At 47.7% G+C, this 24,354-nt stretch overlaps 1 protein-coding gene across 4 annotated transcripts; it reads right to left on the bottom strand.

Annotated features, from left to right (window-relative positions):
* Window positions 1–7,793: 7,793 nt before the first annotated feature.
* On the bottom strand, window positions 7,794–23,421 carry PRPSAP2 (phosphoribosyl pyrophosphate synthetase associated protein 2). 4 transcript variants are annotated; one of them, XM_038151589.1, is made up of 12 exons: window positions 23,279–23,421; window positions 21,083–21,202; window positions 20,496–20,646; window positions 19,353–19,405; window positions 19,161–19,227; window positions 18,432–18,604; window positions 17,082–17,197; window positions 13,434–13,489; window positions 11,037–11,185; window positions 10,024–10,094; window positions 9,001–9,147; window positions 7,794–8,488 (listed from the first exon to the last, which is right to left on the bottom strand). In XM_038151589.1, exons 3-12 carry the CDS (start codon window positions 20,612–20,614, stop codon window positions 8,330–8,332), a joined length of 1,110 nt encoding a protein of 369 aa, XP_038007517.1. In that variant the 5' UTR covers window positions 20,615–20,646; window positions 21,083–21,202; window positions 23,279–23,421; the 3' UTR covers window positions 7,794–8,329. The 4 variants fall into 4 exon arrangements, with proteins under 4 accessions (XP_038007517.1, XP_038007519.1, XP_038007518.1 ...); XM_038151591.1 differs by having other exon boundaries at window positions 21,140–21,202; XM_038151590.1 differs by lacking the exon at window positions 23,279–23,421 and adding an exon at window positions 23,083–23,260.
* Window positions 23,422–24,354: the final 933 nt, after the last annotated feature.

Here is a 24,354-nt window from a genome sequence, read left to right as displayed (position 1 = left end):
ACAGCTTGGGATTAACAATTGCTGAAGCCAGAGCCTCGGCAGAACGAGTTCCCCAGGGTACAGAGGAGTCTCCAGGGGCTCTTTGCCAAGGCTGGGATGCCTGTGCAGCTCCTCACATGTTCCCAGCTGGGTGGGAAACCATCTCCCAGCAGGATTTTGGGCTGCCCTGCTGCACCCCGCCAGGAACTGTGGAAGGTTGGGGTGCAGCAAAAGGAGATTTCCAGAAGAGGAGGGTCTGACATCCCCTGTGCCAGAGAGAAGAGCTGAGGGAGCAGCCCTGATGCAGCGTCTCGGCTTGGGAGAACGTGGAGCAAAAACGCACCTGTGAACACAACATCTGCAGGGAGAGGGGGCAGGAAAAGCCCCGATCACCCTGGGCTTGAGGCAGCCCCCAGCAAGGACCAAAGAAACCCCTCGGGACACAGCCCTGCCTAATTGCCCCGAGTTTCACACCTCCCTCCCACGCTCCCATCGTGGCCACCTCAGGGATGGGGACATGGGGCCGGTTTGGCGACGCCCCGTGTGTCTGCAGACACTCATCCCAGCCCGCTGCTGCGACCTGCCATTGTCTGCCGGATTTGCTGTGAATGCAGCCAGATGCCGAGATAATCCCCTCATTAGCCTGGTTCCTCTGCTGTTGCGTCCTGCCTGAGTCAGAGACCAGAGAAAGCTCCGCAGACCCAAGCAAGGACAGCCCTGGCTGAGGGAAGGCTCAGGAGGAGCAGCTCGGGAGTGCCCATGGAGCTCCAAACACAAGGCTGGGTGGAGAGGGGCCCGCAGAGCTGCACAGGCTCCCCCTGGAGCAGGCTCTGCTGGTGTCAGGCAAGAGGTGACACCACGGCCACCTCCTGAGCTGAGGAGGAGCTCGTAGGACATCCATCCGTTCTGGGCAAAGCCCTGGGGAGGCTGCACAACAAGGGGAGCAAGCACGTCCCCATGGCTGAGCAGGACGATGTCACTGCAGGACACGAAATGATGGCACGCACTCTGCTGTTCTCAAGGTGAAGGAAAAAGGGGAACGTTGATTTTCTGACCCCAACATTTATAGTTTTCTACAAGTGGCAGTGGATTGGAGGGTGACAGTGCCACCTCTCCAATGACACTGCGCAAACCAACAGTCCATCAAACTTTTCCTCTTCCATAAAGGAATGCAAAACAGTGAGTTATTTACAGAAAGTGTGTGAGGAAGTTTGTTACAAGAATGTAAACATCAGAAGGCTTAGAAAATCTTAAAAAATCAGGGCGACAGGACGTCATCTGGTGAGGGAAGAGGGGACCGGGGGAATGCCTGGGAAGAGACTGAAAACTCGAGCCACCAGTGATCTCCTCCTCCAAACTCAAGCCACCAGTGATCTCCTCCTCCAAACTCCAGCCACCAGTGATCTCCCCCTTCAAACTCAGACCAGCAAAAACAAACCATCCCAGCACAAATCCCATCCCAGCTTCCTCTACTTTTGAATGCCAGCAGGGATGTGTGAGAGCCCCACAGATCACAGAGCCAGGGACCACAGACACACACGGGCTGCAGCCCGTCCCCTGAGCTGCTCCTGGATCTCTGGGAGATGTGACACACGAGGGAGTGACTTTCGACAGCTTACTGGATAGCAGGACAATCAGAGATTAATCCGAGCGTCGCTGTCCAAACTTGCAAACTGAACTTGTGCTCCAAAAGATCGTTTCAGGAAGAGTGCTGTGGGATTTTTCAACACCATATATGACTGGGATATAAAGAATATTGGTTGTGTGGAATGATGCCCTCCAGCAGGACAGAGCGTGGTTTTGTGGGGGAAACACAGGGCTCAGCTGCAGCCCCAGAGTCACCAGTGCCACCTCTGCCACTCTGGAAGGCCCGAGGTTGTGGAGAGGGCTGCTGTGTCCCTGTCACCTGCCTGTTAAACCCAAAGGCTCCTGCCCAGGGTCAGAGAGCAGCTCAGGAGGGGAGACAGGGCTCTCCTGGAGCTGGGGATTCCCAGCAGCAGCGCTGGGCTCTGTCCCAGGCAGATCCAGCCTCTCCCTTGGCATGAAGCACTGATGGATGTGCACAGACAGCCCGGGTTTGGGCTGCTCCATCCCCCACAGCCCTCGGAGGGACAGCCAGACATCCCCCCACAGCTCAGCCCAGGGCCTGGGGCTGCAGAAAGCAGTGCAGGGAGCGACGGCACATCCAGAGATGCTGGAAGAACACAGGGACAGACACTGAGCACCTCCCGCGTCGGCCTCTGCTCTGCAAAAGCACTTTTCTTGCAGCCAGCCTCCTGCAAAAGCACATTTCTTTCAGCCCCAGCAGAGCCCAGGTCAGATCCACCTGTTCCATGAGCAGGACTGCTCCCTGCGGCAGGTTTTCTTTCTCTCCAGCTTTTCTCAGCTCTTTGCTCTTGATCTCTGTCTCGCTGTCTCCAGCCCCCCAGGGCTGTCTGTGCCAGGCTCTCTCCTGCTTGCCCTAGACCTGGTATCACAGGCTCTGGAGCTGTTTTACCTCGGATAAACTCTTCCCGTGGTTACCAGCGTGAGCAGAGGCTGCATACAGGGAGCTGTGAATGAGGTAAAAACGAGGGGAAACATCCCTGTGGAAAAGTGCCTGATTTCCATGCACTGTATTATGGGCTGGAATATCCTGTAGCTGCAGCAAGGCTTCCTTTCCTCAGAAAACCCACGAGCCCCAGAGGAATTAACACATTCCCAGTTCAGTCCCTGCTGTCCCAGGTCCTTTGGGAATGCTGGAAAGCATCACTGCCAGGGACTGGAGACAAACCCAGGCAGTGCAGCCCAACCTCTGAGCACATTTCACCCACAACCTCTGCTACAGGGCAGGTTTGGGAGTCCTGACACACAGCCACACATCCACAGGGCCCCTGGGAAGGGCCATCACTGCTGGATCCATCTTTGAACTCATGGGATGGCGCAGAGCATCTGCCCACAAATTCCCACTTTTTGTCCCACTTCTTCCTGGAGCATCCTGCAGTAGATGCTCTCCCCCAGTCTGGTGTATAACCAAAGGTCTGAACCCCAAAATAACCCACTGATAGCTGGAAATAAGTCCTGGGTTGGTCACAGAGTTGAAGGCGAGGCTGCTCCCCGAGATTTGGGTGGAGATGGAGAGCAGGAGCACCAGGCTGGAGAGGTACACCCAGCTCCTCTCCCCTCCACACCTCTGTGGAGATGCTCAGGAATTGTGACAGTCTGCCAGGGAGGGAGAGCCATCACTGCCCTGGGCAGCCCACATCCTCCTGGGGTGGTCCTGGCAGGGAAGGGGACAGCAGAACTCAGGAGCAGAACTCAGGAGTCCCACAGGATTCCTGGGAGTGGGGAGCTGTCCGAGGCCACACTCCCCACAGCAGGCTCAGGGCAGCTGCACATACCCTAGGTGAGATGGGGACAGGCACAAACACCCAGGCCAGCGCCAGAAGAGCATAAATTGCCTTTCAGGAAGGAGGAAAGAGACAGAAAACACCATGGCTACTGCTGCAGCTCAACAGCGACTGCAGTCCTAGACCCTGTCCCTGCTCCTGATCCAGCCCTGGTTCCCCCTCAAGGGCACATTTACCCCCACAAATGGCTTCAGATACTCTTGATACCCTTTTGGGTATGGGGACATGGTGGAGACCCCCTGGCACCTCTGCCAGCAGGAACCTGCTTCCCTCAGCCCTTCAGCTCCTGACTGGACCTTTCCCATCAACACCGTGAGCATCACAAAAGCCAAATGCCTTTTTCTTTTTTTTCCTCCAGGACCCAAGGATTTTGGGGGAAGCTGGGAATGGGTGACCTATCCAGCCATGTCCCTGTTAGGGCCTGCAGGGGCTGGATTAGGACCTCGCCTCCAAAATCTCCTTTTCCCTGAGCACCTGGAGGAGCTGAGCTGACTCCAGCCTCAGCGTAGGACACTGGAGAAAGCTGAGTTAGCAGGGCTGTGTTAATTACCCCCTGCGCGGCTCCTCCCAAGCCTTTCGAGACTGTGAAATGGCCCATCTGCTGCGACAGAGCTCATTATCTTAATCACACGACACATTTGTGACATTCCACCCGGAGCCTTCGCTGCTGGCCCAGAGCAAGGCACAGATTGCGGGGAGCAGAGGAGGAGCTGCAGGTGCTCCCAGGTGCCTCCTCAGGGGACAACTCAGGAAAAGGAGGTGGAAAAAATAAGGTCAGAACTGGAGCAACAGGGCGCAGATGTCCCCGTTGTTACTGAAAGTAAAGTGTGGCCAAAGAGCCCCCATGCGGGATGAGGGATGTGTGTGGATGTAGCAAGAAAATCCTTCAGCACACTAAATTCAGGCAGCTGAACGTGATGCTCCCACAACTCAGATCGTCTGGACATCCCTGCTGGGTTTGGGATTGACTTTCTTGTCTCCAGGAGGATGAGGGGCCCCACGCTGCTGTGCTGGCCACAAACCCCGCTGGAGGTGGCCCTGTGCGAGGAGAAGGACCAACAGCCGGGTTGTCACGATCAGACAGAAATAAAAGGGGGAAAAAAACAAACTTGGGACAGCCATGGTTTTGTTGGAGTCCCCAGGGGCATGAGGGGATGGTGGAGATGGATGTTTGGCCCCACAGATCCCTCCCCAAGCCTGTGGGAAAACCCAACAAACTCCAGCATCCTCTGTGCAATGAGAAGGGAACCGCAGCTCCAAGGACATCAATTCTGGCAGGAGGAGGTGGGCAGGGGGGGGGAAAGCAGTGGAGAAAGCAGGGGGGATTCAGTGGGGCTGATGTCCTTGTGCCCAGGGTGTCACAAGAGGGACAGAGCTCTGTCTGTACTTAGTGGCCACCAGGCCATGTCACTCCCAGCAAGGAAACAGCACCGAGGGTGCTCCTGTTCACCCTGCAGGAAGACTGGGAGGAGGAAAGACCAGCACAGAGCTCCCTTTCCCTAAAACCCAGACAAGTCACTGGGACCCAAGTCTCCCAGACAAGAAGCCAAGAGACAGGAGACTCGATAATTAATGGGAGCTCTGCAACTCGAGCTTAATTACACCAAACGGTGGCTGCACCCCAGGTACCTGGAGCCACGAACAGCAAAAGGAAGCACCTGGAGAGGGGGAAGCAGGGAGGATGTTCCTGTCCCAGTGCCATCCCCAGCAGACAGGTTGGCTAATGGGACACGGCTTTGGCCAGGATTTTTCTGCGAGGCAGAATAAATGCAATTGGAGAGTCTTCAGCCGAGCCTGCTGTAGCTGATGGTTGTTGCTGTTATCAGCACTGCTATCAGGGCACTCGGCTCAACACCCTGTCATAGACAAGGGGCAGAGCTGCTCACACCCAGCAGACAGAGGCTGCGGGGGAGATGGTTAATTGGTTAATTCTGTGGTTAATTCCACCTTGCTCCCAGGCTGTGGGAGCCTTTCCATAGGGGGTGAAAGGGGCAGAGGATTTATACAAAACAGAGCAAGTCACACAATCCCAAATGGCTTGGATTGGAAGGGATCTTAAATCTCATCTTGTTCCAAACCCCTTCCACTGACCCAGCTTGCTCCAAGCCCTGTCCAACCTGGCTTTGGACACTCTCCAGGATCCAGGGACAGCCACAGCTTCTCTGGACACCCTGTGCCAGGGCCTCTCCACCTTCACAGGGAAGAATTTCTTCCCATTTCTTCCCAATATTCCATCTAACCCTGCCCACTGTGGTGGGAAGCCATTCTCCCTTGTCCTGTCACTCCAGGTTCTTGTCTAAAGTTCCTCTCCAGCTCTCCTGGAGCCCCTTTAGGCACTGGAAGGAGCTTTGGGGTGTCCCCAGACCTCTCTCTTCTCCAGATGAGCACCCCCAGCTCTCTCAGCCTGGCTCCACACAGCACAACCCACAAAATACACAAGAGGAAATGACGAGAAAATTATGGAAGCTTTCAAATATTCCACGCAGAAAATATTCCAGCCCTGGAAAGAAATCCTATTCAAACAAGAAAGCAGAAAGGAACAAAAGGCTCTTACCCCTATTCCCACACCAACATTTAAGGAAAAATAAACCACTACAACAACAAGGTCAGCAATGCTGATCTGCTGTGAGGGAGTAACAGATCCAGCAGTGGAATTTAACTCCTTCATTCCTCTGCCTCCTTCTTCATCCTCAGCCTCACAGGGTGACTGAATCTGTAACTCCTTAGCAGCCCAAGGGCATTTATCAATAAACAGCCCAGCAGGGGCTGATCTCAGTGCTGAAATCTCCTGATTTCAGTGTCTCACAGACGGGCAGGGTTGAAACATGTCTGAGTGATGCCTCACGTGCTTCCCTCCCTCTCCAGCCCTCTATCAACAGCCAAAGGAGCAGCAGCCCAGCCTCATGGGTGCAGTTTGTTCCCAAATTCCTGAGCCCTCATCAATATCATAATGGTCTAACTGCAGGAAACCAGGCAAAGTTGGGGGTTTCTGTGTTTTAAAGCAAAGATCAACCAGGAGCTGGGTGAATGCCTGAGCTGGAGCCTGGCATGGCAGCAAGGGCTGACCAGGAGAGACCCCCACAGAAGAGATCACAGAATCATGGAATCATTTGGCCTGGAAAAGTCCCCTGAGATCACTGAGTCCAACCATGATTCCACATCTACACTGCCTTTAAATCCCTGGTGATTCCACCACTGCTCTGGGCAGTCTGTGCCAATGCTGACAATCCTTCCCATGGGATTTTCCCTAATATCCAACCTAACCTCTCCTGGTACAACCTGAGATTGTTTCTTCCTGTTAACTGGGAGTAAAACCAGCCCCCACCTGCACCCTCCTGTCGGGGAGCTGTGGAGAGAGGAAGACAGCAATTCCTCTAAAGGCCCACGTGAGACAGGCACAGGAAACCACCTCAGAATCCCTTGGTTTGGGTCCTTAGCCATCAGTTTGCTGCGCTGGACGCTTGTCTGGCTCATTCCCAAGTGGCAGCACACCTCCACAAGGTCTCACTAATAAAATAAACACGGTGCAATTAATATGCCCATCGCTGAGTCAGGTCAGCATTTCTCCTCTCTTTGAAGGAGCCGCGGCAGCTCTGCACAGCCCCGAGAGGAAGCGACCTTCCCCCTCAGCGCTCAGCCGGAATTTGACCTGCATTAACACATCCCAAGTGCCCACACGTGTCAATAAATCAGCCTGCTGTATCCATTAACGTTAAGGAAAGCACCTGGTTTTATCCTTTCAAGTCAACGAACCCTCCAAAGTCCTTGGAAGTTTGTCTCCAACATAGAAACGGTGTCAACAAAGGTTAATTTTCACTTCTGAACACGCCAAAAGCTTTATAGTCATTTGTAGGACGTGATGGAAAGATTAAACCAAACAGCCTCTAAATGCTCATCAATTCCACCACAGTTTTCTCTGCAACAGGTGAGGAGGAACTCGGAGTCTCTGGGGCTGGGAGCTGTGCCTGGCAGCCAGCCGGCCATTCCACCCACACCTGCCCAAGGAGGGCTGGGGAAACAAACCCGGACAAGTCCAGCTCTGCACTGTGGTGGATTTTTTAGCTCATCCACACATTCAGGGCAGGCGAGAAACCTCAAAACCCCCCCCTCAAGTTTACCTGTGATGAGCTGATGAGGATTTTACCAGCTGGAACCTACACCCCCACAATATTCCCAAGTCAAAGAGTCACAGAATGCTTTGGGTTGGGAAGGATTATCTCGTTCCAAAGGCTTGCCATGGCAGGGACACCTTCCACTATCCCAGGCTGCTCCAAGCCCCATCCAACCTGGCCTTGGACACCTCCAGGGATCCAGGGGCAGCCACAGCTGCTCTGGGAATCTGTGCCATGGTCCGAGCGATTCCCTGAGACCCCTTGCCATATTTAAGGACACAGTTTAGAAGACAAAGGAGCAGCACATAAAACATTTTTAGAAAGCTCACACAAAACAAGTCTTTATTCTTTGTCGCAGAAAATAAATACAGGTGCATATTCCATATGCTTTTCTATAAAAGCACTCCTACAAAATCACTGGACTGCATACAACAGTACAACCTTTTTGGCTTTTAAAATGCAAATATTATACAGTCACTTCATTTTATTATCATTTAAAGCACTTGTAGCAAGCAGCTTTGGAAAAGGAATGCTCTATTTAGAAGCCAAATTCTTGCCTCAAGTGTTTTGTGGGATTTTTCCATCTTGTATAGTGCAACTAACCTAAAAGCAACTAGAGAACAGTTTTTTTGTAAAACGTTTATTCCCACCAACCCCCCCCCCTCACCCACTCCAAAAAACCCTGCAAAGGAAAAAAAAATTGTCTTAAAAACTGTTCTACCTTGATACTTAAACCAAGAGGAAACAAGAAGTGGCTCAATGGAAATATTAAGGTAAGCACAAAGCTTCACAGCTCGTTCTCTGGTCGATTCCAGTTTGGCCCGCGGTGTTTCTTCAGAGGGAGAAGCTTTAATCATCCACTCCTATATTCCTGAAAAGGTAGGACATGGACTCCCCGTTGTGGATCCTGCGAATGGCTTCTGACAAGATCATGCTGATATCCACAGTCTTGATTTTAGGGCACTGAAGTTTTTGTATTTCATGAGGAATTGTGTTTGTTACAACCACCTACAGGAAGAAGAAATGGTCAGGAAGACGTAGCTCTTTCGTTTTCCACCTTTTATACTGGAAAGGTGAAAGGGAGTTTTACAGATCCCACAAAACCACCCTGGCTGACAAAACAACATTTTTGTCAGGGTCACAGTCACAGGAAGAGCCATGTGCTGCCACAGGTTCCACGTATCCATGGATACTAATGGCACTGTCCCTCCTTCCTTTCATTCATTCGTTCATTCTGCCACACAGATCCAGAGGAGGTACAAAAACATCCCACCCACCGAAGAGAAAGGTGTGCTGATATGCTGACAATCCAGCATCTCACCACTTCCCACATTTCCCACTGCTATAAAGACATGTGGATGGTAACATCCCAGCACACAATTCCATGGTAAGAAAGCCTGAACCAGGAACCTCCCATCTAAATCCTTAATGCCAGTATATGTCAACAACCAATTCAGCAGCAAATGGCTTGCCTTGACAAGCCCCAAATCCCTGGATCAGAGCTCAGACCCCGCACTCACTTCATCGATGGCAGACTCCTCGATCAGCCGGGGAGCATCAGAGGACAGCAGGCCATGCGTGGCCATGACAAAGATCTTGTAGGCCCCTCTCTCCTTGAGGGTCTCAGCTGCAGCCAGAAAGGTGTCCACGTCATCTATGATGTCATCCTGCCAAAATCCCAGAGTCACCACGTCAGACAGACCAACACAGCACATCTGACTGACAGCACAGCTTTGCCAAGTGTAACAAACCCCAAACCATCAGAAAATTGCTCTTTTCCTTGACAAACCCAGAGATTACACTCTGCTTTAGAGAAACGTGCATCAAGGAATGATGGAATGGCCTGGGTTGGAAGGGACCTTAAAGATCATCTCATTCCAAGCCCTGCCACGGGCAGGGACACTTCCCACGAGACCTGCTTGCTCAGAGTTCCACATGGCCTGGCCTTGAATGCTTCCAGGGATGGGACAGCCACAGCTGCCCTCACAGGGAGAGATTTCTCCCTTACATCCAATCTAACCCTCCTCTCCTGTAAGTCAGAAGCCATTCCCCCTTGTCCTGTCACTGCAGGCCCTTACAAATACTCTCTCTCCATCTCTCTTGCAGGCTCTCCTCAGGTACTGCACAGCCACAGTTAGGTCACCCCAGATCCTTCTCTTTTCCAGGCTGAACAATCCCAGCTCTCTCAGCCTCTCCTCACAGCAGAGCTGCTCCATCCCTCTGATCATCTTGGTGGCCTCCTCCAGACTTGTTCCAACAAGCCCACGTCCATCACCTCAGCTTCACGGCATTTCCAAACTCGGCAGTAGGAGCAGGGGGATTGTCCCCTCCTCCTGTGGTGTCCATGCAGCACCTGAACCCCTTCAGGTAGGCACTGAACAGGATTCCACCTGCTCTGCTCATGGAAACAAGGTCCCAGTGCTGCCCCGTGCTATCACAAGTCCACCAGCAGCCAAAGTTTAGTGCTGATACAGAACAGCTACTTGATTTCTACAACTTTGATGTTTAATCCAATTTATGAGAACTGATGGCATCTCACTTACCACAATGATAGCTATTCTTCCTCCTACATCTCCAACAACTGTGATGGGTGGTTTTTCCTTGGGAATCAGCACTGATTAATGGCAGATGTTTTCAGAGGGGTAGAAAGGAGAAAGAAAAGAAGTTTATATAATTTATTTGAACTATGGAAATGTCTGATGGGTCACGACTGTTAGAGACATGAAGCAGCAACTATTTCAACATCATTACTGAATGAAAACCAGCAGGATTCTAATACATAAATATTTTTAAAGCTTAATTAAAATATTAACTATATTAATTTATACCTGAATTCTTTACCAATTCAATTAATTCTTAATTTCAGCACAGAAACAGAGAGGCTTGCAGACACAACCAGTTCAGGTCATTGACACTCACGCTGCGTTTATGCCCTGCAGTTTTGGTGGTGCAGGTGTAGGTCACATCCACAATCAAGCAAGAAGGAATCTATAGAATTTACAGGGAACCCCCGACGAGGGGGAGAGAAATGATGTATTTGCTTTTATTTTATTAGAAGGCTAATGAATTATTTTATTATACTATTTAATTCTATATTATATTCCACTGTATTACATTATATCTAAACTGAATCTGTTGTGCACTTAACTTTGCACACAACTGCACAGAACTGTGACTGTCAGCCAACAGTCCCACCACAGACACTCCTGGCCCTGACAGGCCAAGGAAATAAAACACCATCGCTTTGGGTGAACAATTTCTATACTGCATTCTACTTTGGCACAAACAAAGGCACAGCAAATGATAAGAATGATTTTTCCTTTCTCTGAGGTTCAGGGAATATGAAACCCAGAAATAATCTTGGGAAGAATTGTGCCTTGCTTTTCTCTGTGAGGAGAAATGTGGTGACAGGAATCATCTTCTCCCCACTACGAAAGATGATTTTTTTTTTCCCCTCTGTGAAGAACCTTTCCTTTCAGCCAATCCATCCCTGCCAAACCCAATCCCTAAACCCACAAAACCACCAGGTGACACCTTCCCCCACACACTTACTTACTGGGGATCTCCAGGCTGGGGTGGATAGCAGCCACGTATTTGGCCGTGGGAGGGGAGTGCCGCCCGTCCACCATGTCAGACTCGGCATCCTGAGCCTCCCCGTGGATCACGGCGATTCCCAACCGCAAGCGCTCGGCAAACGACTGCGCCCTGCAGGGAAGGGTTAAAAGAACCAGGGGAAGGTTACATTTCAAATAACTCCCCTCTGGACAACCCTAACCTATTTCATTTCTAATGTTTCAGAGGGAAGTCAAACGATCCTAAGATTTTAGGGGAATTCGTAGCAGGAATCAGTTGCCCCTCAGGATGTTTTTTATCGGGTTTGGTAAAGTCAGAGTGACCTTCAAGGTGCCCATATGGGCCTAAAAGCAACAGGACGAATGCTGCAAGTCACAAAATGCTGACTACTCCCTTCTGCTCTGCCCAAGAGCCAAAATAACACTTCCCAGCCTTCAGGGATCCCATGCTTTAGCAGGACACATCTAACAGTAACGGGATGTCTGGATTGTCTGCATTTAATAGGAAAAAACCCACTCCTGTAAAAAGAGAAAACAAGGGTTCATCTATTTATTTAGCAGTAAATAAAGACAACATCCCTGACCTGCTGACACATAACCTGAGATACCCTGTGGAAAAGGGGATCCAGATGATCTCTCTGCCTGGCAAGCCACACTTGGCAGTTGAACAGCTTGGATTTTTTAATTAGCTGACATGAAGTTCCTTCACACTGCAGTATTTCTTCAACTAAAATTAGAAATTTCTGTAAAGTGTAAGCTTACTTGGGGGAGTGGGAAAAGCAGAGAGTCAGGAAAATAGGAATTTGCATCCCAGATACTGGAAGCAGCAAATCCCAATTAGCACATCCATCCCACCTTACCCTGCACAGCCAAGGGTTTGGGATCCTGCCTAAGCACCCATCCCAGGCTCCTCTGGTCCGAGCAAGCCCAGCACACGCAGGGTGATTCACTCTGCTCTACCATCAGCACCTCAGACCAGTGCCTGAATCACCTCCTCTGTCCTCAAGCCTCATTTCACTACCCAAACAATACAAAGCCCAGAGAATGATTTGCCCATTGTGATACTCAGTTAATTAAAAATTAAGAGTCTTCCACCCTGTGGTTATCATCCAGTTGCAATATTTTTGCAAGTAGTTAATTACAGGTAATTATTATTACAAACAATAAGAGCTATGACTTAGCAGGAATAATCCTATCAATAAAAACATATTAATTACCTTCAAGTGCAGTATTAAACTGAATAAAGGTCAAAGTAACAGCCAAATTGTTTATTAATTTCCCAGTGAGCTCAGAAACCACAGAGACATTCTGAACTTCAGCACACAAAGGTTCTTTTTCACAAGCAGGCATTCATCAAAAGCATCTCCTAGATTGTTTTCAGCCTGGATTAGGATGAAACATCCAATTATCCCTCTCCCAATGCAATGTAACTCTTCACGTACTGTCCTGAAATACTCATAGGAACACGTGAAGAAGCTAAACAATGCACTTCTGGGATCCTCTCCTCCACAAATCACTGCGTGATGTGCAACTCATCCATCTATCTGCTGGCATTGACAATTACTGGAGAAGCATTAAAATGCTGCAACAAACACTCGCCTCCACCCAAGAGGCAATACTGACACCGTGGAAAAGAAATGGAAAATAAACAAATGTAAAATTACCTGGCCAAAACAAAAGAAATCACAAAAAGTACTGTTGGGTAAAAAAGGTTACAAAAGGTGGTTTGTTACAGGAAATAAGGAAAACGCAGAGTATCACAGTTTGTTGGCATGAAGTCCAAAACTCTTTTCAACAAACTCTTGGTTTGTCACCACAGCAAATAGAGCCTCTCTTAAATCATCACCCAGCTCTCACAGCACCTGCTGACAGCACCGTAATTCCAGAGTTTAGGAACGGTCAACTAAAGAGCTTCATGGATTAAGAACAGTCATTCAACCAGCAGAGACTTCACGATCACAACCATCTCCAACAGCAAACCCAGGTTCACCATCTGTGTTTAGGATCTATCAGCCATGTTCTTTATGCCCACGGTAAGAAACTCATCTGGATTAATGGCATTACACTTCCAGCCACTTTTCCTCATTTACAGCAGCAGATTTATAACGTAAATGCACACAAATATAACATGATAAAAAATCTTCTTCATCATAAGCACTGCACTGATTTCCCACATCCTTTTGTATGATTTTTTTTAACTCTCCTTAGATTTATTACGATTACAGCAATGATGTCAAAACTACACAGCTGGCAGAGGAGAATTGGGAGGAGTGTGAAGGCTGCATCTTCTAATTATTGAGAATTTGTCCTTCGCTTGATCCTAAGAACAAAATCCCGACAGAAATTTCCTGCTCCAAGGCAAGAGAGCAGATCTTACCCACCTCTTTGCAGACGCAGGAGATTTGGCCACAATTACAGCATTCCTGTAGTCTGGTATCTGTAGTAAATAACAGATAGCAATGTCCACTTCATATCTTTAGACAAATTTAAACTCAGTAAGAATCAGAGAACTTTATTTCGCCAGAATTTTTAGCATTGAACATTTTACCTAAGAAAGCAACCTCAAGAATCCATGGTAGGTGATCAGGGTTGACAGCTCAGTAAAAACACGTGTTTAGAAAATTCAGATGTTAACTTCAAACTGTACCTTTTATAAACCCCATTTTATAGTACAGATAATAGAAAAGGAACTGCTTTAGGACATCAGGGTTACACCCACAAGCGGTGAAAGAAACAGGAAACCATCAAAATTAAAGTTTCCTGCTCAACCTAAATTGTTTTTCATCACTAAAACCCAGCATTTTTACAACTTCCTATTGTCTTATAGAGTACCTCAAAAAAAGTCACACCTCTCCATCAAATCACACTGACTCTTTCTCTGGACCATCAGAAGGGATAAAACTTCCACAGTCACTGCACTGATCCTGGAGGCTCAGTCTCACAGTGCTGCAAACTCTGCTCAGCACAGGGGATGCTGCTGCAAGTGCTGACAGCACCAGGGGGATGGGGCCAGCAAGTCTGGGTTTCCCTCTGATGCCTGACAGGGCTCCAGTCAGGCTTCACAAGCACAGCCTGCTCCTGAGTTTGCTGCCCCTACCCCAGCTCACACTGGTTTTCCACTCCAGGCTCCTGATCCCCATTTAACCAGCATTTTAGTCCCCACCTCTCCGAAGTTTCTTATCCTCACCTCCATTTTCCCTGCAAACAGTGACTCCACATCAGATTCATCTGGCTTGTAACTTCCCAAGCACTGCACCATCCACACTCCCTCTGTATCTCATTTTACCCCACTCGCTGCAAACTCAGCCTTTCCCTCCACTGCGCTGCCCTGGGATGATCCATCTCCACGGAGAGCAGCTTGAGAGCCTGTCTGTCCTTCCAGGCAAAAACCACAGTCCTGAGCCAAGCAAGGTCCAGGCCTCAGAATGCCAGTGTTAAGGGATGGAAGACTCTTCACTAAACAACTGCAAATCGATCTGTTAGGGTTGGAATTCACAGATCTGTGGGGATGACACCCTGCCACACAGCTCACCACCTTGTCAGATGTCAAATACCCATTCCAGAGCACAGAAAGACTTGGGGTTTCTGCAAACACAGCTAAAGTAAGATCTTCCACAACCTGATCCACAATATACAAACTGCACTGGATGATTGTTTCCAAAAGCTCTACCTGAAGTGAGCATGGGAAAGAAAAAAAAGTTCTGTATTTGGGCACAGGTTCAACCAATAGAAAATAAGACATTTTCTGAGGACGTCAGGCAACATTAATAATCCACAATGTTAGTAACTCCACCTATAAACTGGGAATTCAGCATGTTCTGTCCTTTACAAACACCGAGTTATACAAGAGGCTACAAAGATTAACATGACGGAAGGTATGGACAAGGCAGGGCCTGTCACTTGACATAATAAAGGCTTTGATCTAGTTCAGACACCATTGCCTCATTTTTCCTCTGCCAAACTGACAAATTTGTTCTCAGCTCTTCAAAAATGAAGTTGGAAAGCCAGAAATGTCATCCCAAAGACTCTGAGGTGTCAACACGTCCGTGTGACAAAGGGCTGTGTCACTCTGGGATTAGCACCTGCTAAAAGGAAAGAGAAGCCACGAAGTATCCAACATTTAAGGAGGAAGTTTTTCACAGAAAGAGTGGTCAAATACTGGAATCATCTGCCCAGGGAGGTGGTGGAGTCACCATCCCTGGATGTGTTTAAAGAAAGCCTGGATGTGGCACTGGGTGCCATGATCTAGTTGAGGTGTTAGAACATGGGTTGGACTCGATGATCTTAAAGGTCTCTTCCAACCTGGAAATTCTGTGATTCTGTGATTTGCCAAGCACACCAAACTAAACACCCAGCTCTTTTATATCACAGCAATTTCACTGACTGGACTGTCTTCATCCCAGAGCAGCAAGCGATTCTCTTCACATCTAGGCATAAATTTCCAACGGGGAACAACTACAAGCCCTCATCCTCCTAACTTTCAGTGAGATGTTTCATAAGTGACTTTCATTCCTATCAACTGGACTCCATTTCGTGCTCCTCAGTACATCCCATCATGATTCCCACAGCTTTGAAAGTTCTGGCATTCCCAGTGGAGGATATCCAGCAAGTTGTGGCCAGCAGGAACTGGAGATGAATCCTGAACTCCCCCTGAGCAGCAAAGGATCAAAGTTTTAAGCACAGATACTATAAAAGATCTGGCTGGTGAAGGTACTTGCCAGTACAGATCCCATGTGAGCAGATCCATTCAGTTAAATCTGCTTTTAGAAAATGCCCTCACGGATGAGCAGAGGGATGAAGAACTGAAAGTATCCTTTAAAACTTCTCCACACATACTTCAGATCTCTCCAAATGGTCACTACTCTTTAGATTGCACAGCAGTGTCAGACTCAAAGCTGCAACAATTCTGTGTAAACCACTGAAAGGTCAGGAATCAAAATGTGCTTCAAGACCGAATCAGGACCATGACCATGTTATTGACAATAAACCACAGTTTTATGGTCAAAAGGCAAAACTTGTTTTGTGCCTGTGTGTTTGGTTTTCCACTTTTGTTCTTTTTTTCAGTTAGGAAGTGCTTACAATGTGCAATACTCCTTTCCTGGAACACCAGATGAATGACTGTGGCAAAGCCAGAGCCTGGAGTTTTGTTCTGCCATCCCCTTTGACTCTATTAGCAAATGAAGTTATAATGAGGAATTCAAACAGATTTTAATACTGTCATAACAAAACCATGTTGGTTTGGGTTTCTTCAAGGGGGTGGGGTGGGGCGTGTTTTGTTTTTTAAATTGGGGCATTCCTATCTTTATGAAAAGAAACAGCTTGGATTCAAAAGCAAGAGTGAGCTAAACCTTTTCTCTCAGCAGGAAGAAAGCACTTGCTTTATTCCAGATCACCATTAGTCAGAGGCTTAACGTGCATCTCATACCCACAATTATCATTTGCACATTTTGTGCAGGCCAATCTACCAGTAGCACTTCTCCCAACCCTTATAAAAATAAGATGGAGAAACGGAGGCACAGAACATCCCAAGTTAAGCTCCTCAAGTCAAGACACGCAGGCTGAACTCACAGCGAGTGAGATTTCCACCCACCAGCCTGACTGTCAGAGCACAATCAATAGGCTCTCTCATATTTTACAACTTCCAAAGGGTTTCTGATTATGAGATTTAAATTTATGCCCACACCAGCAGCCCATCCTATAAATGTCAAGGAAACTGGAAATAGGAAAGGAAGAGGACAACAAGAGCAAGGCAATGCTAATTAATTTTCAGTGTTAGGGGAATATATCTAAGAGAAAAACCAGCACTGCTGCACGGCTAAGAAAACACCAGCTCTTCAAGAAAGCAAAAGTTAAATGTGGGGAAGAGAAGAACCAATAGCTCCCAACACCACTCCCTGCCCCAACATGACCCTTCTCCCCTTAAAATTCAGTTTGAAGAGTGAATCTTTTCAGAGGGATTTGTTTCAGATGCCCTGAGACATGACAAAAAATAATTTAAAAACCCAACTGTAATAATAGGCCTTCCTCACCTCTTCTTGGATGTACTGGAGTAGAAATGGAGATGCTCTCAAGTTATCAACGGGAATATTGAAGAAACCCTGAATTTCCTTCTGATGTAGATCCATGGTAATAAGATGAGTTAGTCCTTTAAAATAAAATAGTAAGACATGCAGAGAAGCACATCAGGAGAAGTAAAAGAGAAAAGACACTTTATTTTCTAAGTTTCACTGCAGTTTGTCCAGAAAATTTCTAAGCTGCATGAGAACACTGAGTGAAAATACATAAAAAATTTTAGTCCCTCTTAAGCACACTGGCATTAACGTGTTTTGAGGCTTTAAAAGAACCCCAGAACACTGCACATAACTGACTCTGCAGTGCCACACTGAGGCAGGCAAGATCCCTCTCCACTGGAACGGGACAAAATGGAAGCACTGATTTGTCCCGTGTCACACAGCAAGACCATGGCACGCTCACTAGGTCTGAACTCCTGAAAAATGGGCCAAGCTCCTAATCAAAAACCACTGCTCTCAAAATAACAGCCCAGATCCCACAGTTTGTTACAGCTGCCTGCTTTTTCCCAGATCCCCCAGTTTGTTAGAACTGCCTGCTTTTTCCCAGATCCCACAGTTTCTAAGAACTGCCTGCTTTTTCCCAGATCCCCCAGTTTGTTAGAACTGCCTGCTTTTTCCCAGATCCCCCAGTTTGTTAGAACTGCCTGCTTTTTCCCAGATCCCACAGTCTGTTAGAACTGCCTGCTTTTTCCCAGATCCCACAGTTTGTTAGAACTGCCTGCTTTTTCCCAGATCCCACAGTCTGTTAGAACTGCCTGCTTTTTCCCAGATCCCACAGTCTGTTAGAACTGCCTGCTTTTTCCCAGATCCCACAGTTTGTTAGAGCTGCCTGCTTTTTCCCAGGGATGGGAGCAAAAGGAAAGAAGTAGAAAATGTGTTGAAGGCTGTGAAAATGAATAATCTCATTCTCCCACGTGGTCTCAAATGTAAAGGACAAAGTGCATTCATCCAGCAAGTAAAAAACAAGACAGAAATGACAAGGCACAACTGTTCCAGACTGTAAGAAAGGCAAAGGATGGTGTTATGAGAGGTGGATACCACAGCCCAGAGCAGCTCAGCACAGCAGACTCATTCTGCCAGTTCAGTCCAACTCGGTGTAAAATGGGTGTATGAAATTTGGGGTTTTTATGAACTCATAATTTGGAAACATGTCTAATTACATTCTCCTTTTTACACAGGTTTTAAACACATGAAAAGCTTGGCAGTTATTTTTAAACAGAGTCCAAACTTGTGTACAGATCCCTCTAAACCTGGAAGCTGACAGCAGAAGCCCCCCTTGCTCTGATTTAAGGACAGCCACACTCTTACCAGCTTTGCACATCATCGAGGCCAGCAATTTGGAGACAATGGAGCCCCTTTTCCTCATCTTGCACTGTTTGCTGTAGGGGAAGTAAGGAACCACTCCAATAATGCTTTTGGCACAGGAGGTTTTACATGCATACACCATGATCAGGAGCTCCATGATCGTGGTATTCACATCCCTGCAAGGAGAAACATCTGCTTCTGTAGCTGCTGCATAAAAATCCCGTATTCACCACAAAATTCACACCCAGCAGAGATGGAGAGGGCACGTTTTTACAGAACTGGTCATCAACTAAGATCTACATTTCTGCTGCCATTAAAAAAAAAAAAAGTCTTAGCATCTGTAAAGCTCTTTTCACATGAAATTAAGGAATTTCTGAATCACAGGACACATTGCCCAGGAAACGTTCCTCCTACATCTTAACTCTGTGATGGTGCTAGAGACAGGGAGCTGAGAAGAATTTAAAGAGATTGAAATAAGCAAAAGAATACACTTAGAGACCAAGGGGAAGGCTTTATTGATATAGTCACTAAAAATTAAAATTGTAGAAGCTGCTTTATGCCAAAGCTGTCTTTGTGTACATATAAAAAACCCAACAAAACCAGTATCAAAAACCTTCCACAAGCCTCTATCTAGTTAATATAAGCTTCTCACACTACATCACAAACACAAAAGGTGATTAAAAATAAAACCAGAAGCATTGCTATGGACAGGCTCTTTAAACAGTTACTCACTTTGAAACTGTCTGGATGATAAACACATCCTTTCCTCTCACAGACTCCTGAATCTGCACTCGTGTTTCTGCCAAGAAGAGAAACATGTCATATTTGCAAGAGCAAAACTCTTTTTAGAGTTCAAGAAAAGTGGAACCAACACATTCAAATCAGTGTCAGGTGCATTTCCAGTTTTGCTAATGAAATGCTCACCTCTGTTTGGCTCTTGGTAAACCTGAACCTTCCCCATCTCAACTCCCAGGCGCCTGCAGGAACAGAGACAAGGCAGAATCAATAAGGGGAGAGGAAGGGCAAATCAAATGTAAATCCCATCTAATGCAACAGTCACTGAAAAGGCTGCATTCCACGGGAGAAAACCGAGGGAAGAAAATCCCAAACCATAAAACCAATAATTACAGTCAACATCTCTTTAAAAAGCACCTACAATTTCCAAAAGCTGCACTGCAGACTAGGCTAAACTTATTTTCCAGTCAAACTCAGAACAAAGAGCAGGAAAAAAATGCTGGAATACTAAATCATGAAACATTTTGTAATTTTTAATGTATTTCTTGCCCTATCTATATATACACACACGTGGCAACATACATGTGCACAACACTTGAAAATACTGCTTTTAAATCACTCTTATCTACAGAAAAAAAGTCAATGCAGAGTGAAGAGGAAAGAGTAGCAAGCATTACTTTATGGATAATGGAAGAATAATATTTGCTGTATTTATTCCTTGTCAGCATTAGCCACACCCCATCACTACAAAGAGACCAGAGTATGCTCTGCCCTCAGGCCCAAATTCTTTCTACACACAACCTGAGCTCCTTTGCACCCCCTTTCTCCTCCTATCACACCTAACTTTGGGTAAATAAGCCTCTGGAAAGAATCCACCCTAATATTCCCAGTAATGTTATGCATCCTAATTAGCAGAGTAAAAATGTACTTAAATCCTCAAAGTTCTGCTACAGCTCTTCATGGATTTAAGGTAAAGAAATGTTCCCATCCAAAATATGCAGAGAGCAGGAGGGATGTAGCTTTCCTGCCTGAAAACATCCCGCTCCAAGGAGTAAAACCTTCTGCCATGATGATTTAAACTAGGCAAACATTAATTCTCCCACGTGTTTCCTATAAAATGCTGCAGCCAGTCACAGCCTGCTGCGGAACAATGCAAACACAAGTTACTCTCGCTGTTACTGAGCTGTTGAAATCTCCTCTCCTATAGAACAAACTCCACATCATGGCAGTTTTCCCATGAAACTTTGCTTAAATAGGGAAATCGAGCGTCCAGTAAAGCAAATCCCACCAGAGTAACCCCAGGATGGCAAGATCCCTGCAGGCTTTACTTACTCAGCAATCCTCTTGGACAGCTCCATGCATGAGGAGTTGGAATTAGCTGAGAACAGCACCAGCCCACCCTTGGTGATATTCATGATGGCCCCAAGTTCAGTTGATGGCACACAAAACATCAACCCTAAGTTGTTTTGTCGCTTCTAAAAGACTGCAAGAGATCAAAGGTCATCTAAATTTAAATTAAAAAAAAAAAAACAAAACACAACAAGACACACATTTTCTCTGTTTAGAAAGTGTAGTCTCCCAGAACCCTGGATATTCCAGCATCCTTAAAATCCGTTATCCCCACTTGAATAGCTTCCCTACAGCTCTCCAAAGATCCCCCAAGAGAACGTTCTAGCACCGAGTTTTTTTCCTTTTAACTGTTTTCCTCAGGCTACCATCCAGTAACACTGATACTTTTTTTCCATCACCTTGTCCAGTTCATTTTCCAGAACTGAGCCAACGTTTATTGACTTTTCCGAACTCACAAAGACAGTCTGGGGTAGAATTGAGCTGAAAAAGAGCTCCTGGGCCCTGGCTAGAAGAGTCCATTTCCAAAGCTGAGTCTCTTGCCATTACTTTCCAGTAACTTATAAACTTACAAATAAGGATGAAATGTAAGGAAGAATTCAATAAAGCTGGCAGCTGTAAATAATGACCTCTTGCACAGCAAATCCACTTGCTGAAGCAGCTGTTGTCATTCTTTGAAAGCAATATTTCTCCTGTGAAAACAGGAGAAAAATATCAGGAGGCAATCAGTATCATTTGGTTTTTGTTGCAAATAAAGGCACAAACCACTAATCCCACCAAGGACTCGATGGGATTCCACGTTTTTATTATTCTTCGTAAATCACATTTTCGTGGTTACTTTTACTATAAAATTTTAGGCAAATAAAACGAAAAAAAAAAAATTTCATTGACCAGTAGGCCTGGATAGATGGAAGCAGCATTCAACTCAAAATCCTGCTGCATAAATAATCCAATCCTTCATCATCTATTTCAGCGTTATGTAGGAGACTGGAAACATGAAATATGAGCAGCATCATTTAAACCAAAATAAACAGAAATTACAGCAAAATCAGTAACTTCTTTCCTGGTAAACACCTCCCTGCTGAGAAACAGGATTATCTAATAGTCACACATAACTGGTCAGAAAAAGCTGATGATGTATCAACTTCTAAGTAATCCAAAACAACAGCTAAAAGAAGAGTTTTGTATTTACAGGAACAGCTGGCTAGGTCTGTAATGAAACTCCTTCACAGCTCCTTTACAACCAGACAGTCTGGCTCAGTTTAACTCTGCCAGAGGAACCCGATTCACTCTTGTGAAGAGCCAAAGTCAAGGCAGGAACTTCCTAACAACAAATCTGCCGGTGCCAAGGCTGAGCTGTCATGAATGAAAGCCTGCCTAGCATCAGAACTGGGCACAGACCGACAGCTTCAGCCCCCAGCACGCCTGAATGTTTCACTGCACTAAAACCAGAGGGGCCCCCAAAGCATGACCAGTATCTCTCTCAAATGGAATACCTAAAAACCCCCATTCCGAGCCAGTGTTTCTCTGCTCTGCTGCTCACTCACTCTCTGCAACTCCCAGCTGTCAACTAACGACCATCATCCATCAAATATTCATGACGGTGTTCAGAATCCATCTCAGCTCCACCAGAGCGAAGAACCTGAAATGCTTTTAGGTCTGAGAACAGCACCTGAGAGCACCCTGCTTGTGTGCCTGCATGGGAACAGAGTGCAGGCAACTTTCTGTGCTCCTAAAAGCATTCACAAGGTGTATTTTTATCCAGTTGTGTGTCTTCCTTGTTCCATAGATTAGGGAAATGAGGAGCTGATTAAGAGATCTGAAAAAATGAGTTGTTTGCTCCCAACTGTTGCTGAGGGTGCCCTTTACACCACAATATCCTGATGTATTTACAAGCAACAGCAAACATTGCTGCTCTTCATGTTTTTATAGGTCAAGGACTTTCTTGGGGATGTACTTCAGCAGCTAAAAGTTGGCGATGTGTGTGTGGGCAGGGAAGTTGCATTTCAAGAGTAATATGGATATATCAACCTTCAAACAGGTGTTGGGATGAAAGCAAGCTCACAAAACTTTATTAGATGTGCAAAGGCATGACTCCACAGGGACACATGGGACAATAACCCTCTGGTGTGAGGTGGGCCAACCTTCCAAGATGAACACGAGCACAAACGGGCTGCAGCACAAACACCTGCATTTCCTTTGGGGCTGCACACAATTCCAGACACATCATGATGAGCACAACAATTACTGGGCACACATGGCTTTATGCCTCCATCAACTGAGCATGTCCACACAGAAAGCAACAGAGGCAGGAATAACTGGATGGGATAAGGAACGGAGCCCATGGGATGGAGGGAATCTGCACCCTCTCACCCATCTCCCCACAGGGAATCTTCCCGTCCCTCCGCACTCACCGATGCCCGTGGGCTAACAGACCCTTCCAGCCCACACCTCCCTGCCGTCCTCCGGCTGCTCCAGGTGGGTGACACAGGCCCCGTGCTCCCCGTGGCTCCCATCCCTCCGCCCCGGGAGCGGCCCGGGCACGCCGCAGCCCCACGCCGCTGCCCCTCACCTGTGGGACCTGCGGGCAGCCCGAGCAACCCCGACAAGGGGCCGCCCAGGAGAGGGTCTCCATCCCCTGAGGGAAGGGCGACCTAGCCCGTTCCTCAGGCGTCCGAACCCCGTGCGGGGAAGGGGGATGTCCTGCCCTCACACGGCCGGCTGAACTGGGCTGAGCGGGCGGGAGCGCCTCTCGCTGAATGCCTTACCTGCCGGCTCCGGCCCCCCGGCCCCGGGAGAAGGCGGCCCCGGCCGGAGGGGAAGGAGGGGGAGAGGCAGAGGCGGCGGCGGAGCTCAGCCCCTCCGGTGCTCCGCGGGCAAGATGGCGGCGGGGCGTGAGGGAGGGAGCGCGGGCGGGCGGGGCGGGCCCCAGGCGACGCCCCCCCCCTTCCCCCGCCGCGCTGAGGGGAGCGGCCGCCATCTTCCCCCTCCGCCCGCCGTGCTCCTGGGCAGCGCGCCGGGGGCTCGGAGTCACAGAGTTTTAGGGTTTTAGAGCCGTCAGTGTTGGAAGAGACCTTCAGGATCATCCGGTCCGACTGTCAACGCACCACGAAACCACAGCGGGTGCCTCTTCCAGCACCTCCAGGCATGGTGACTCCGCCGCCTCCCTGGGTACCGATGCCAATGCCTGGCCACACGGACAGTGAAAAGAATTTTTCTAACATCTAATCTGAATCTCCCATGTGTCAGCTTAAGGCCATTCCAAGACCAGCCCCCTCCTCACTACAACATCCTTTCAGGGAGTTGAAGACAGTGATAAGGGCCCTGAGCATCCTCCAGAGTAAACAAACCCAGCTCAGCCATCCCTTATAAAATACATTTTTTCTAGATCCATCATGAACCTTGTTGTCCTTTGCTGAAATAGAGAAGTACATATCTGAATCCCAGCTGGGATGATGGGGGGACCCCAACACCACAATTGAGCTGCCCCCCCACACCAAAAATTAGCCCATGGTGCAAAATCCATGAGGAATAACACAGTGATGTGCACATAATTTTGGAGCTCCCACATCTGCATCCCCACCAGAGAGGGATGAAAGGATGGCTCCATCCCCGCCGGACACTGAGCTACCATCTGGCCTTTGCCATCAGCAGTGTTTATAGAAAAAGAGGCATTTCTGCAAAGTAAATTAAGAACAGAAACTATCCGTGGCCTCTCAGTTCCTTGTCAAAAGCGCACATGATTTATCCAGAGTCCTCTCAGGACTCTCCTTGCCACATGCATCGGTTGAACTGCACAAAGATTCTTTTGACATCCGAAATAAGGCTCTTATTTCAGTCTCCC

This window comes from Motacilla alba, chromosome 14 (assembly GCF_015832195.1).
Source record: "Motacilla alba alba isolate MOTALB_02 chromosome 14, Motacilla_alba_V1.0_pri, whole genome shotgun sequence".
NCBI lineage: Eukaryota > Metazoa > Chordata > Aves > Passeriformes > Motacillidae > Motacilla > Motacilla alba.
The sequence above is the reverse complement of the archived record's forward strand: the minus strand, read 5'-3'. Positions and strand labels throughout refer to the sequence as shown.